This window comes from Rhinoderma darwinii, chromosome 4, assembly GCF_050947455.1.
Source record: "Rhinoderma darwinii isolate aRhiDar2 chromosome 4, aRhiDar2.hap1, whole genome shotgun sequence".
Classification (NCBI taxonomy): Eukaryota; Metazoa; Chordata; class Amphibia; order Anura; family Rhinodermatidae; genus Rhinoderma; species Rhinoderma darwinii.
This window is the reverse complement of record NC_134690.1, coordinates 260,619,672-260,635,444: the sequence shown is the minus strand read 5'-3', so window position 1 is coordinate 260,635,444 and position 15,773 is coordinate 260,619,672. Positions and strand designations below refer to the sequence as shown.

General features: G+C 42.7%; 1 protein-coding gene across 4 annotated transcripts in view; it reads left to right on the top strand.

Moving 5' to 3' along the window:
• The window catches only part of REPS1 (RALBP1 associated Eps domain containing 1), a 138,583-nt gene that overhangs the window by 74,926 nt on the left and 47,884 nt on the right, over positions 1-15,773 (top strand). For 3 of the 4 annotated variants that reach the window (XM_075862428.1, XM_075862429.1, XM_075862426.1), the window contains exons 4-8: positions 710-863; positions 4,134-4,258; positions 7,389-7,551; positions 11,515-11,578; positions 14,687-14,841. In XM_075862428.1, the coding sequence (XP_075718543.1) occupies positions 710-863; positions 4,134-4,258; positions 7,389-7,551; positions 11,515-11,578; positions 14,687-14,841 (661 nt within the window). The remainder of the gene's footprint in view (positions 1-709; positions 864-4,133; positions 4,259-7,388; positions 7,552-11,514; positions 11,579-14,686; positions 14,842-15,773) is intronic. The other variant, XM_075862427.1, reaches the window with a different exon arrangement.

Below are 15,773 nucleotides of genomic sequence, written 5' to 3'. Positions count from 1 at the left end.
TAAATTCTGTTGAAATATAACCTTTAATATGCATATCGATACTGTGTATCGCCTCATCTGTCAACCTAATGGTCCTCTACTTAATTGTGTAGGAAAGAGCTACCCCGACCTTATTAAAGTTTTATATGTTGGTACAAGTGGTAACTTTCAGTGAATTCATTCTTGTCCACCGCCCAAAGGCAGTTTCTCCTTTGCTCTCTCAAGGTACCTTTTTAAATCCTCTCCAAGTTATTAATATGACCTTTTAATGCTGGAACTTTTTAAGTTTCTGATGAAAAAATGCCATGTCAAGTGCTTCTGCTGGGCCCCCCACCCCGATCGTACGATCGCTCACTTCCAGCCAGCTTGCTTCAGGAAAAGTACTGCACAGTCACTGCAAAGCCCTTGTTTCAATTGGTTTTGCATATTTTCTGATCAGCATAAAGTCGTCTTTGGAAAGTTTGTTGGCTGTTCCCTTAAAAACATGCCATCTTCTTGAGTATTCACGCACTTTTCGTCTGGTCCCATGTATTTATAAACATCAGAGGTGGGGACTTTGTCGTTAGATATAGTAGATGCCATTATTGTGTCCTAATGGTTTTCTCTTTACCCACCCTCAGTTACTTATTTGGGACATCCTGTGGTCACTGCGACCCCAATAACACAAACGGGCACCTCAGCCATGTTAACCTTTATTGAGAATATAATTTTTTTTTCTTTCTTCACCAAGGAGTCCACTTCTCCCGTAGTATCCCCCCAGCAGTCTCCACCATCTTCTCCGCATTCTTGGAGGAAGCACAGCCGACATGCCAGTGGAGGAAACAATGAACGAGCTGTAACAGGGTCTGGTCCATTTTGGACACCTTACAATGAAACACAAACAGGTATAATCCTAAACTGATTGTTTCTCTAAGGATGGCAGGACAACACCTGCGTCCATGCAGCCAGAAGCAGCTTGTGTCTATGCCAACTACGTATAATAAAGTGCATTAGTACTAGAGACATCAAGAAATGTGTACAGTATGTCAAGTTTAATAGGGTCCGTACACCGTCTCCTGCACCTTTGCTGTAGACAGTTTCCTTTAAATACGGGAAATATTCTGTGTTGGTGGAGTTTGGTGTAATTGTGCCCCACACCTCTCATATTTCAAATGGTGAAATCCACTGAAAATTTGCAACGGAATTGGCATGCTGTGGTTTAGAAGATCTGCAGCATGCCTCATTTACGCATGTATTTTTTATTTTTTTTTTAAAAACTCCATCCACATGATTTGTACTGTAACGTCTCATGCACACGAACGTGTCCCGTCAGTGATCCGAGGAAAGATAGGACATGTTCTATCCTTCCTTCGATCGGAGACTCGAAACATTTTTCACGGACCCTATTCACCCGCTAAAGTGAATGGGTCCGTGAAGACTATCGGGTGCCACTCGGATGGCGTCAAAAACGGCCCAAGTGGCACAACTGTCATGTGCATGAGGCGTAAATTGCTGCAGGGTTGTCTTTGTTTTTTTTGTTTTTTTTTCCGTTTAATCTCCCCACACCCTAAAGGGGTTGTCCAGGTGCAGGGCATTTTCCACAGGACAGGTCATCAGTATATGACCGATGGGGGTCTGACACCCGGTCCCCGCATTGATAAGCTGTTCCGGCTGCCAACGGGCACCGGATGTTATGCAGTGGCCGGTGTCGGTGTTCTGTACACTGCATAGCAGCAAATCTGCAGTACTGCTACTCTGATTCTATTCACTTGAATAGGAGCAGAGCTGCAGCACTGCCGCAATACTGTGACCGGAGCAATATGCTTTCCGGCACGGCCTGAGGCAGCCAGGGCAGCTGATTGGTTCGGAGTCCGGGTACCAGACCTCCACCGATCATATACTGATGACCTATCCTGTGGATAGGTCATCCGTATGAAAAACCGCCCCTCCCGGACAACCCCTTTAACCCCTAACGCATTATCACGTAACTGTACATGATAAGGGTTCAGGGGAAGGGTTCAGGCTCAGCGCGCTCCATACACAGCGGGTGGCGGCTGTGTAATACAGCCAACACCTCACTGCTACGGGCGTAATCAAAGATCACTTTGATTCTGCCAGTATAACACCTTAAATGCGTCAATCGCGACCGCAGCATTTAAATTCTTAGAATCACAGGGGCACCCCCTCAAAAACACCATCGCACCTTTCCCCCCCCCCCAATGCGGCACGTTCGGCCTGTTTACAATGGTTGTTATGGCAGCCTGGGGGTCTAATAAAACTCACCCTGCAAAATTTAAGCCCTCACACAAAATATTCTTTTTATTTAGCAAATCGTTTTATTTAGTGGTAAAATCTAAAACAAAACATATAAATTTGGTGTCGCCATGATCATATCCACCTGTAGAATAAGGTGAATGTCAATTCTACCGCCTGATGGATGCCGTAAAAATAACCCCCCCCCCAAATATGATGTAATCGCTGTTATTTGCCCACTTTAACCCCACAAATAATTTTACAATAAATGGTGCCATGAAAACTACAACTTGTCCCGCAAAAAGAAGCCCCCATATGGCTATATTGACGGAAAAATTAAATAATTACCGTATCATTTTTGGAAGGTGGGGTGGAAAAAACAAAAGCGAAAATCCGAAAAAGGGGTAAAGGACTGGAGCTTTAGTTTTATGTAGTCTTGTTTTTTCTGGAAGAGTTTGTATTTATGGGTATCATTTAGGGGCACATATAAAGTTAAAAAAAATGGGGGGGGGGGGGATTTGTTCCCACTGTTCGTGTGGTATAGATAACGTGTACGTTTTATTCTGCGGGGTGATACAAATACGGTGTTGCCAAACTTATTTAAGTTATTTTTTTAATGTTTTGGTACTTTTGGCACAATAAAAGCAAGTTTGTGGAAACAAAAATAATTCGTCACCTTATTCCAAAAACCAACTTTTTTTTTAAAAAAAAAAAGTATTATTTCTTTATCAAGGTAGCTATTTGATGGCTTGTTTTTTGCGATAATACTTTTTTAAACTTTTTTATTGGTATAATTTTGAGGTACAAATGTATTTCATTTTTTACAAATCTTTTTTTTTGGGGGGTGGGCGTTTAAAAAAATCAAATAAATAAATAACAAAAATTAATCCGCCATAGTTTTTTATTTTATTTTTTTTTTCTTTCTTTTTACACCATGCGTTGTGCAGTGTATATATGATTTCATGTTACGATTGTGACCGTGCCGTATATTTTTATTTTTACACGGATGGGCAGAAAGAGCCCCCACCCCCTTTTAAGCCCCTTCGATCCTGCCGTCGCCATTGATTGGGGGGTTAAATGGCAGAAGCTTGGCTGTCAATCACAGCTCCTGTGCCCGTGCACTCACCATGACGTACATGTACGCCATGGAGCATTTAGTTTTGTTAATACACTCAGTTGTATGACTTGTGCAGTTTTTACTTTGGTTGATATTTTGCAGTGTTCTTACATGCAGCCAACCCCCCCCCTGTTCTGGGACACAGGGACTAATGATTAGAACACCTAAAAGTGGTGCAGTTTTGCGCATTTTATATATGGTGATTTATCTTTTTTTACGATAAAAACACCCTAGTTCACCTTTTATTATTGGATACAAATAATTTTGTTTCTGTTACAATAGCAGAAGTAAACCTATGAATGATACGTAGAAGACCTCATTTAGTTTTTTGGCAGCATTTTACTGAAAAAGTGTGGTGTGCGCTAAAGACTGCGCAATTGCAGCATGCCCTATCCCTAGCAATATCTTGCGTTTTTGTGACAAGTATTTTGCCGTTGCATGTCGTTACTATTCACACTTAAATAATGGCTGGCCTTCAGATAATTGTAACAGGCATGGATCATCTTCATACTAGAGTTCAAATACTGCCATATTTTGCAACTCATTATGTGCCATCTCCCGTTCAAAGCGGTCCGTTATAATATTCTCGGAATTGCCTGTTACTTATTCCCAGGAATTTAGTTTGTGGAGACATTTAGTTCTAAGGTATATTAATGGGCTTCTAGAAATGTATACTTCATCCAACATAAACGTTCATTTCACCCGGTGCATCAAAAGCTTACAAATCATTATTCTATGTTGTTCCTTGTAAAGTTGGTTCTTAAATATGCCAATGAAATCTTCATTACTCTGTATATACTTCCAGGTGGTTCATCGGGTGACGGAGCATGGCCAGCGCACTCTCCACTACCACATCAGGAAAATTGGGTCAGTTTTGCAGATACTCCAGCAAGCAGTGCTCTTTTAGCCATGCATCCCGCCTCTGTCCAGGTGTGACATTTTATTAGTTGCGTATTCATTTGCTTTGTTTCATTTGCTACACTGGAATGGCTTTATTTTTCATCCCTTTTTCTTTTTTGATTTTTTTTTTAAAATCCTCACAATTTATTGCCCATTTTGGAGAAAGCAGCTTGTTCCCTTAAGGCAGAGGTGCACACTCTTTTTAGTCAAAGGGCTACAGTGTCAATTGAAAATGTATTTCAGCCCTTCCAAATAGTACAACATTGGAATCCCCACCGATCACCATAATGAATGGACCACCGCATTCTAGCAAGTATTTTGCTGCGTAGGGCCAGTTCACACGTTGCATAATTACTTCGTATTTTCCGCAACGGAATTCGTTGCGGAGAATCCGCAGCAAATACAGTAGCAGCAAAGTGGATGAGATTGAACAAATCTCATCCACATGCTGCGTAAATACTGAGCGGAAATACCGCTCTGAAATTGACCCGTTGTGCAGAAATTCGTTCTGCAGCATGTCAATTATCTTAACGTAAATGCTGCATTCAATGGGGATGTAAATCCCGCATCAAATAGCAGTTTCAGGTTTTTTTGCGGTGGATTCCCAGCAGCAATCCCGCCGCAAAAAACGTAACTTTTTTTTTTTTTTTTTTTTTTTAAATTAAACTTACCTAGGAGTCTGTTTCATTCTCCTGGGGTGACGCTTCATCTCGTGAATGCCGCTGCAGCCAATCACAGACTGTAGCGGTGGTCACATAGATGAAACGTCATCCCAGGAGGCCAGCCTGGAAGACATCAGAGGGCCGGCCTGCTGCGATGACGTTTCATCCCATGTGAGCGCTGCTGCAGCGGTCTCCTGGGATGAGATGTCATCCCAGGAGGCCGGTTTGCTAGCTTGCCGGGTAAGTGCTGCAGTTTTTCGCAGCGGACATTCCGGGCGATAAACTGCACCACAGTTTGGTACGCCTTTTCGCCCAGAATTCCCTGCGGCGCAGAGGCAGATGCGCTGCGTGCTATTACGCAGTGTATCCGCCACGTGTGAGCCTTAGAGTTAAGATTTTCATGTCTCCCAAACTTTTTCAAAAGTTCCATATAGTTCAGTGGAATTGTAATGTGTATGAGCAGTGTAGTTACTTTAAAGAAGGCTTCCAGTGGAAACAACTTTTCATCATGGCCCCTCCCTTTAGCTGATTGCCTATTATAGTGTACAGGACTTTTTCTGTATATTTTACTTTCCGGCAGTTCAGCCGCATCCTCTCTGCTTTTGGTCGGACACCTTTTTGTTTAGATTTCATTTTGCTATTCCTCAATTCTTTCAATACCATAATGCCTCAACACATCACATAAGCAGAAGTCAGTACCATCTCTGCCTGCTGAGGATGACCATATGAATATTAATATTAGCAATATTCTTCTAAATAAGTGAATAGAATTGTAGAACATTGGAGGCTGAACTGGCATCTTCATTAGACGTTTGTTACAGAAATCTGTCTATCACCAATAACTATGGTAGGAGTTTGTCGTCCGTCCCCAAAACACTGAATGTCCCCATTGCCTTACATAGGTCCGTGTGACGTGCGTGATTTTCACGCGCTTATCACGGACGTGAACTACGCTCGTGTAAATAAGGCCTTAGGGTGTAATGCTGAAAGTAGATATGCAACAAGCCTTATCCATTACAGATTTCTGTGGCACCATTTGAATGTTAATGTTCTGTGTGATTTTAAAATTGATGGCCGCTATTAGATCGGTGCTGTCGGACTCTCTGCACCCCTGCCGAACAGCTCTTTGTAGGGGGCCGCGGGGTGCTGAGAATCAGACCACCGATCTAATCTTGATGGATTATCCGAAGGATAAGGCCATCCATTTTAAAATCCCGGATAACCACTTTAACACACGGCTGATTTATATTTGGTTTCTGCTGCGGATATTTTGTCTGGAACGTCAGAACATACCCTGATCTGTGACTGACTGACTGACTAGTTGCAAGAAACTTCCAACCCCATTTAAAATGCTGTAGTTGTGAGGCCGTGTGGACCTTCTCAAGAAGTTTAGCACACAGCTGGATTTGCTATGTGCTGACTACAGTCACGCTAAAGTCCTGTAGACACAGTTTTTTGGCGCTGATTTTGACAGGGAAACCACGTCAGAATCCGCGCCAAAAAACTGACAAAATAACCCCCCCCCCCAATTGATTTGAATAGGAGGCAAAGGCATTTTTTCTCCCAGGTGGCTTTTAACTGTTCGTGGGGAAAAAAAGGGGCATTTCCTTTCTTGCAGCGGTTTCCGCCTCTGATCTCCCATTGAAATTCATAAAAGGCAGAAAAAACCTGCGGCGCTCATTTTCACTGTTTTTGCCCGCGGTCCTTGCTTTAGCTACATGTTCGTGGGCGAAAATGAGAATAGGAGCAGTTACACATCTGATCACCCTTTGAGTCTAATTAGACTACTGGTCCACTCTGTGATTCGTGTGTTCACTGGCATTTGCATCGGGAAGATTTCTGGGTCTCTGCGGTTTTAATGATTTTGTAAAGATATGTGCATGTAGACATAGGCACAAGTGGCATGTATGAGTTCTGTACGTCTTGAACTTTATATTTTCAAGAGGTGTCGTGCATTTGGGCAGACTTTTAGCCTCTATTTTTTTCAATGAAAATTTATAATAAGAATACAATGCCATGTCACGGCAGGCGAAACCCCACCCACATGCAGTGGCCAATGACCGCACAATTGTGCAGGTAATTATGCGGTCACTACAAGCAAGCCGGCCTGCTACCGCCGCTTTGTGGGACTGTACCCTAAGATTGTTTTTGTTCATATTTTCACATGCATTCATGCTACTTTTGTTCATCCTGCTTCTCCTTTTTTGTTTTTACCCAGTTGTCCATTACATGTAAAAGAATACATAACTAATAGATATGTTTACTTCACGTGCTTTTAGCCATGGACTTCACTTTCTCTTATAAATTTTATTTTTGTTTTAATTGTGCTTGCACGCAAGTGGCGGGTGTATGAAGGCTCTTTTTCCTGGCCTTTTATTTGCACACAGACTTTGTTAATCTGTCAATAATCTATCTGCTTTCTCCACCAAGTAGGCCAGCCCCTGCTGCTTTATTACAATGTGAATGATTAATAGGGAAGAATTAACTTGTAATTCCAGGACCAGACAACTGTACGGACGGTGGCTTCAGCTGCCACCACAAAGGAAATTCGTAGACAATCCAGTAGTTATGATGATCCCTGGAAGATAACTGATGAACAAAGGCAGTATTATGTTAATCAGTTCAAAAATATTCAGTCTGACCTAAATGGATTCATCCCAGGTAAGGCGAAGTGTGACCGTTTTCCAACTGTGAGACATAAGCCTGCCATACCTAGATTCATGTTGTCCGAACCTGCAGATTTCGGTGGCACTGGCCGACTATATAATGTGTATCACGGTCTCCTGACCACATATATGGACAGTGACGTTAGGGGCTTTGAGATGTCCGAATGCCGGCTAGAGCATCTGCAACACTCTGGCCGGGGATTCCACTCCTGGAGGGAGCCCCTGACGTCACTGTCTATATATGGACAGTGACGTCACGGGCTCCTCCAGGAGCGGATTTCCCAGCCTGAATGTTGGCACCATCTGGCTGGGGATTCCTCCAAGAGGGAGCCCCAATGGTGCTATCTACTGGATGGCGATTTTTGTCTAGCGCGGACTACAGTTGGGGTGGGTGGGTCACGATGTCGACAGTGGGGGTGGCGCCGGCTACATTGGGGTGGCGCATTATGGGCGCCATCTACAGAGGCACTGCGGGACTTTATTTGCCGCTTTATATGGTGGCCACTATCTACATGGGCACAGTGGTGTTTTCAGGGGTTAGGACAGAAAAAAACCTGACGAATGAAATTCATCCGTTTGTCATCTCTTTTAACGTCCATAAAAACTGGGTGCCAAACGGCTGTTAAAAGCAGTCAGACAGCCAGGAAATGGATGAAAATTTGGGTGGACAAACCTGAACGTTGATCTGTTTTTAATGCCCGTATTTAATCACTCTCGTGTGAATATAGCCTAATACAAAAAAAACGCTTTCAACGGTGTACGTAGCATTTAGGCATTAATCTCCTCTACTGTGAAATTCATATCCTCGCAATTGAACCAATGTGAATAGCAAGAAATACTACTAATGTGTTCATACTTAGGCCTTATTCACACGGACATGTCTGTTTTGCGCGCAGGCTGTATGCTCATCTATGTCGTTGTGTTCCGTTCTGCTCAGTCAGAGAAGTAGAACAAGGGAATAACGGAAGCAACTGTTCCGTTGCACAACGGGCACCGCCGACTAAATGGGTTCCGTCGGTTATCAGCCAGGGTGTCCATGATTTTACCGGAAACTAGTGCAGCGCTGCATGTAATTAAGCCCGTTCCACGCTGTCAGCGTTTACGTTTATATACACGTGACAACTGCATCGGGCATCAGTAGTTGGATTGTATATAGTTGTATGGCTGATGTGAAGGGGTTAATGGCATTTGAGATGCATGTAATGGATACACTCTGGTGTAAATGTAGTCTATGGCAACTAGGAGATGAGGTATAATCTAAAAAAAAAGACTTTATAAAACGCCCATGAGTCACAAAGGGTTAAGGGTTGCATATTCTAATCTAGAACTAGATCTCAATATTGATAGCAGAACTTAATTATGCAGATTTTTTTACCAGACAAACTCGAATTTCCACTTTGAGGCTCTGTCACCAGTTTATGAATGCCCTATCTCCTAACTAATCTAATAGGCGCTATGATGCTGATCACTACAGTGTGATTTTGTTTGAAAAAAACCAAACGTTTATTTGCAACGTTATGAGCATTTTTCTAAATATGCTAATGTGGCTCTAATAGCCAAATAGGAGGTGACTTTCTTTTCATGCTGGGTGGTGTAATGTTTTCTATATGATGCTGTCCAATCAGCACACAGCTTCTCCCCCTTCCCTGCCCAGCAAGACAGTGTGATCATATAGTATACAGCTTCTATTCCCAACTGTGTTTTCAACTGGCGAGATCTCTGGTTTTTACAGCTAGAATTGCGATCAGATCTCCTCTTTCATATGACTCCAGAACAGCTGTTCTAGGTGGTCCACAGCCCAAAATATAACTGCTTGGAGTGATCCTTCCCTCCAGCCTCCGTCTCTGACACTGTGTGAAGCAGCTTCATGCTGATAGGACAGTGTCAGAGGCTGTGAGGCAGCTCCACCTCAGGAGAATCGCTGCTATTGCCTCCCAGTTGTCTAATAAAAGCTCATTTACATATTTAGAAAAAAGCTCAACTTAATGAACATTAAACGTTTTGGGACACTATTTTCACTAGTAGTATTAGTGTGACCGCCTATTAGATTAGCCAGGGGATAGAGCATTACTAAACTAGTGTAGAGCCTCTACTAAAGGTGGCCATGCACATTAGATAAATGTTCGTCGAACCTGACGATTTTATGGTGGGATCAGCTTTCCCGTATGTACGTTGAATTTAAGGAGGCTCTGTCACCACATTATAAGTGCCCTATCTTGTACATAATGTGATCGGTGCTGTAATGTAGATTACAGCAGTGTTTTTTTTATTTATTTAAACGATTATTTTTGACGGAGTTATGACCTATTTTAGATTTATGCTAATTATTTTCTTAATGGACAACTGGGCGTGTTTTACTTTTTGACCAAGTGGGCGTTGTGGAGAGAAGTGTATGACGCTGACCAATCGGTGACCAATCAGCGTCATACACTTCTCTCCATTTATTTACACAGCACATAGTGATACAGCTATATCGCTATGTGCAGCCACATAAACACACTATAACATTACTCAAGTGTCCTGATAATGAATATACATTACCTCCAGCCAGGACGTGATGTCTATTCAGAATCCTGTCACTTCTGTAGCGTCTGTGTGATATTTACAGCAAGGCAAGCGTAATCTCGCGAGATTACGATGTAACCTGTCATTTAAAACAAGATTACGCTTGCCTTGCTGTAAATATTACACCGACTTTACAGAAGTGTCAGGATTCTGAAAAGCACTAATCTACATTACAGCGCCGATTATATTATGTACAAGATAGGCCACTTCTAATGTGGTGACAGAGCCTCTAAACATGCTCAATCCTTTGTTTGCGCAAGAGATGAGTAGTTTCCAGAAGAATCTGGTAGCAATTTATTCCCTTCACCTTGCGGAAAAAACATACGCCCAGCATGCATGTGTATGGTAGTCGAGGAATAGCTGACGGCCAAACAAGCATTCAGCCAACAGCTTTCAAGTGTATAAACACCTTTAGGGCCTGTTCACACTGAGTATTTTGATGAGCTTTTTGGAGCGGAAACCGCTCCGCAAAAACCGCCTCGCGGGAGAAAGAAGGGACATGCCCTATCTTCGCACGTTTACGCCTCTGACCTCCCATTGACATCAATGGGAGGCAGAGAGCACGTATTTCGCTGTTTTTTGCCCGTAGCACTCAATGGCAGCGGGTGAAAAAGACAGCGAAAAACGCGCCAAACAACGTGCAGGAAGGACAAAATCTGCCTCAAATCAAGAACGGAATTTTGAGGCAGAGTTTTCCTCCTGCAAAAACCTCTGTGTGAACACAGCCTTAGGCTATGTTCACACAGAGTTTTTTGCAGGCGGAATTTCTGCCTCAAAATTCCATTTGGACGTTTGAGGCACATTTTCCTCTCCCTGCACGCCGATTTTCGCGGCGTACTTCGCCCGCGACCATTGAGCGCCGCGGGCATAAAACGACGCAAAATACGCTTTCTCTGCCTCCCATTGATGTCAGGGGCGTAAACGCCCGAAGATAGGGCATGTCGCTTCTTTCTCCTGCGAGACGGTTTTACGGCGCGGTTTCAGCGTAAAAAAACTCCTGTGTGAACATAGACTTGTGGTTTTTGGGTTTTATTGGTATGTTGCTGGGAAGGAGGTGGATAAAGAACAATTTCCCCAGCTATGGCTCCTTTGTAGTCTATGGAACCCTGAAAGTGAAACTTTTTGGGAATTTCCATTGAACCAGACAGGTCTTTGGATTGACCATTAGCAGTAAAAATATAGACTAAGTTCATACAACATTTGCTTTGACAGGTGACAGGCAAAACTAAAAGAATTAGCAGTGTATATGAATTGGGTAATGCAGCGCAGCGTTATTGGTTAAGTTCATACATTTTTTCTAAGCATTTCTTTCTGATCTATTAATGTGAGTATACATTTCCTTTTTTTTTTTTTTTCCTTTGGTCTTCTACTGACAGGATTTCATTTTTTTCAGGATCACATGCAAAGGAGTTCTTTACAAAATCTAAGCTTCCAATTCCAGAGCTTTCTCATATATGGTAGGTTTTTACCGTTTTACATTTGAAGAACTTTTCTGTAGAATTCTATTGTTACTGGTTGCCTGTGAGATATATACCGTATTTTTCGGACTATAAGACGCACCCAGGTTTTAGACAACAGAAAATAGGAAGAAAAAAAATCATATTTTACTACTTTTGCAAAGAAAAAACTATTGGTATAGGTTTCCATAGTTTGAGCGCTGTGAGGGCTTTGTGTTTGCGGGACGAGCTGTAGTTTTTATTAGCACCATTTTTTTGGTATATACGTTTTTTTTTAGAAGGATGGCATGTTGACTTTGGATGAATTTTTATCACTTTTTATTTAATTCTTTTTAGCGCTATGGTGACCAAAAGACAACGATTCTGGGGTTTAAAGAGGCTCTGTCACCAGATTATCAAATCCCTATTTCCTATTGAAGATGATCGGCGCTGCAATGTAGATAACAGCAGTTTTTTTTGTTTTTTTTTAAAACGATAATTTTTGACCAAGTTACGAGCAATTTTATATTTATGCAAATGAGCTTTTCTGGTGACCTAAAGCGTGACATCACCCACAGGTCCTTCAACCTTGTAGTCGGACAAAAGGTACATGGGCTCCAGGCGTCCAAAAGGTTAATATGCTCGTCTCGAGGGAGTTTGCCATGCTTACCTGCACTGTACCCTCTGACGCCTGGAGCCGATGTGTCTTCTCTTCCGACGCCAAGGTTGAAGGACCTGTGGGTGACATCACGCTTTGTGTCAGCAGTGAAAGAAGCTGGCTGGGAATGATGACGTCAGTGCAGGTAAGCATAGCAAACTCCCTAGAGACGAGCATATTAACCTTTTGGACGCCTGGAGCCCATGTATCTTCTTTGTCCGACGACAAGGTTGAAGGACCTGTGGGTAACGTCACGCTTTATGTCTGCAGTGAAAGAAGCTGGGTGGGAACGATGAGAAGTGTATGATGCTGATTCGTCAGCGTCATACACTTCTATTCACAACGCCCAGTTGGTAAAAACACAATACACGCCCAGTTGGTAAAACGAGAAAACACGCCCAGTTGTCCATTGAAAAGCTCATTTGCTTAAATATAATATTGCTCATAACTTGGGCAAAAATGATCGTTTTTCAACAAAAAAAACTTTGCCGTTATCTACATTGCAGTGCCGATCATCTTCAATAGGAAATAGGGATTTGATAATCTAGTGACTCTTTAAATTTATTTTTTTCATGCCGTTCTCTGTGTGAGTCAAATGCTATGTTATAATAGTTTTGGACTCTTACGGACACAGCGATGCCTATTTTTTTTATTTTTAAATTGTGCTTGTGGAAAAATGGGAAAATAAAAATAAAATAATATTTTTTAACTTTTTTTTTTAATAAAAAAAGACTCCTGAAAATGTATCCAACTTTCTTTTTTTTTTATTACACATTTTATTAGTTCCCCTGGGGGACTTGAACCAGTGATCATTAGATCGCTACAATACACTGCAATACATGGATGAGTTATGGAAACTGTGTAACTCGCTGAACTACGCTATTTCCGTAACTCCCATAGTAGTGAATGACCGTTATGGAAGCAGCGTAGCATGCTACGCCGTTTCCGTAACTACTATTCAGTTCTATGGGAGTTGCGTAAACTGGGTAGCTCAGAGAGTTATGCTGTTTCTGTAACTCGACCATGTAACCAGGAAGCGGCCGGAAGACAGCGGAGCCGGGTAAGAGAGAACGGAGTTTAGGGGCCCAGTTCTAGAGATAGATGCGGGTCCCAGAGGTGGGACCCGTATCTATCTGACATTCATGACATATTCTGTGGCTATGTCATAAATGTCCTTCATGGGAAAGCCACTATAAATGCTGTGGTCGCTATTGACAGCGGCATTTAACTAGTTAAACGGCCAGGAAACGTGCCATCGCTGTTCCTGGCCGTTAGAGCAGCGAGTCAGAAGCTGACACATGCAGTGTATGGAGCGGGCTCAGCGTGTGAACCCGCTCTATACATCTTCCCCTCCCCGTTCCATGATGTGCAGGCACATTACGGGTCGGGAAGGTGTTAAAGAGGCTCTGTCACCAGATTTTGCAACCCCTATCTGCTATTGCAGCAGATCCGCGCTGCAATGTAGATTACAGTAACGTTTTTATTTTTTAAAAACGAGCCAAGTTATGACCATTTTTGTATTTATGCAAATGTACAACTGGGCGTGTATTATGTATGTTACATCGGGGTGTGTTTACTTCTTTTACTAGCTGGGCGTTAGGAATGGGAGTGTATGATGCTGACGAATCAGCATCATCCACTTCTGTTCGTTAACACCCAGCTTCTGGCAGTGCAGACACACAGCGTGTTCTCGAGAGATCACGCTGCGACGTCACTCACTTCCTGCCCCAGGTCCTGCATCATGTCGGCCACATCGGCACCAGAGGCTACAGTTGATTCTGGAGCAGCATCAGCGTTTGCAGGTAAGTAGCTACATCGACTTACCTGCAAATGCCGATGCTGCTGCAGAATCAACTGTAGCCTCTGGTACCGATGTGTCCTCGCTGGTCCGACACGATTCAGGACCTGGGGCAGGAAGTGAGTGACGACACAGCGTGATCTCTCGAGAACACGCTGTGTCTGTGCACTGCCAGAAGCTGGGCGTTGTGAAGAGAAGTGGAATGTCAACGCCCAGCTAGTAAAAGTAAACACGCCCAGATGTAACACACATAATACACGCCCAGTTGGACTTTAGCAAGCCTCATTTGCATAAATACAAAAATGGTCATAACTTGGCCAAAAATGCTCGTTTTTTAAAAATAAAAACGTTACTGTAATCTACATTGCATCGCTGATCTGCTGCAATAGCAGATAGGGGTTGCAAAATCTGGTGACAGAGCCTCTTTAAGGAGCAGTCAGGGGGCCCGGTGCTGCCGGGTCCCTTGACTGCCGACTATAAGACGCAGGGACTTTTTAGCAAGATTTATTCTTGCTATAAACTGCGTCTTATAGTCCGAAAAATACTGAGGCTTCAGACCTCTCACATTTTATTTGATCTTGTAATTGAAGATCTTCATGGTTCAGTATGTGTGGGTTTGTTTGTTTTTTTTGGTTTTTTTGTGTGCTTATAAGTGATATATTTATCATTGCAGGGAGCTCTCCGATTTTGATAAGGATGGCATGTTGACTTTGGATGAGTTCTGTGCTGCTTTTCATCTTGTAGTGGCTCGAAAAAATGGATATGATTTGCCCGAAAAACTGCCTGAAAGCTTAATGCCTAAACTCATAGACTTGGATGACTCCGCAGGTACTTTTTAGTGTATGGTTTGTCCAAAGAATTCCATACAGCTATAATATAAAATAAAATCTGTCTTGCTTTACTATTATGATTTGTCTAGCTTTGTATTAGTTGATGTTTATAAACAATGGCATTCGGGTTTTTCCAGTTTTATGTAAATAAAGCCTAATGTAAAATGAAGCCGTCTTAAGTGATCATAGGTGATCGATTTGTTAATGGCACAAATGCAGTACTATAAAGTATCCACGTAACCCAAGACTGGTGCACTTTACCTACACTAATATGTTGCAGCAAACCACCTGGACAGGAGAAAGTTTTGTATTTCTCATAGGAAAGCCTAGACCAGGGGTCTCAAACTTGGCTGGGTAAGTGGGCCACATATAGAAAAAAATGTGAAGTTGACGGGAAGCATTACTTTCAAATTTGATACATTACAAAATTATTAAGAAATTAGTTATTTGAACTACTATAATACTACATTACTATAACCAGAAGACTACATTACTATAACCAGAAGACTACATTACTATAATAATAGTGGTAGGTTTAAATTTAACTGAAATTTTCGAGATTTCTCCACGTGCTTATTTCAACAATCCAGTTTTACAGTTTAAGTGTCGGTAAATGCAGTACTATGGCTCGTTTGGCAGACACACAATTGTCAAGATTAGGCAGCCTCTTTTTAGATTGTGCCGCGGTGCCCTCTGTGGAGGCTGCTGCGGTGCCCACCCCCTGTAGAGAGCTCCATTGGGGCTCCCTCTAGGATTGGAGTCCCCAACCAGCTGACGCTTTGCCCAGGGATTCCGCTGCTGGTGGAGCCCCTGATGTCACTGTTTCATACACCGTGACGTTAGGGGGTCCTGTGATGTCAGTGGCAACCCCAGAGCCGGTGTCCCAGAGCGGAGCACTAATCTAGGCTCTGCTCCAGAACTCTGGGGAAG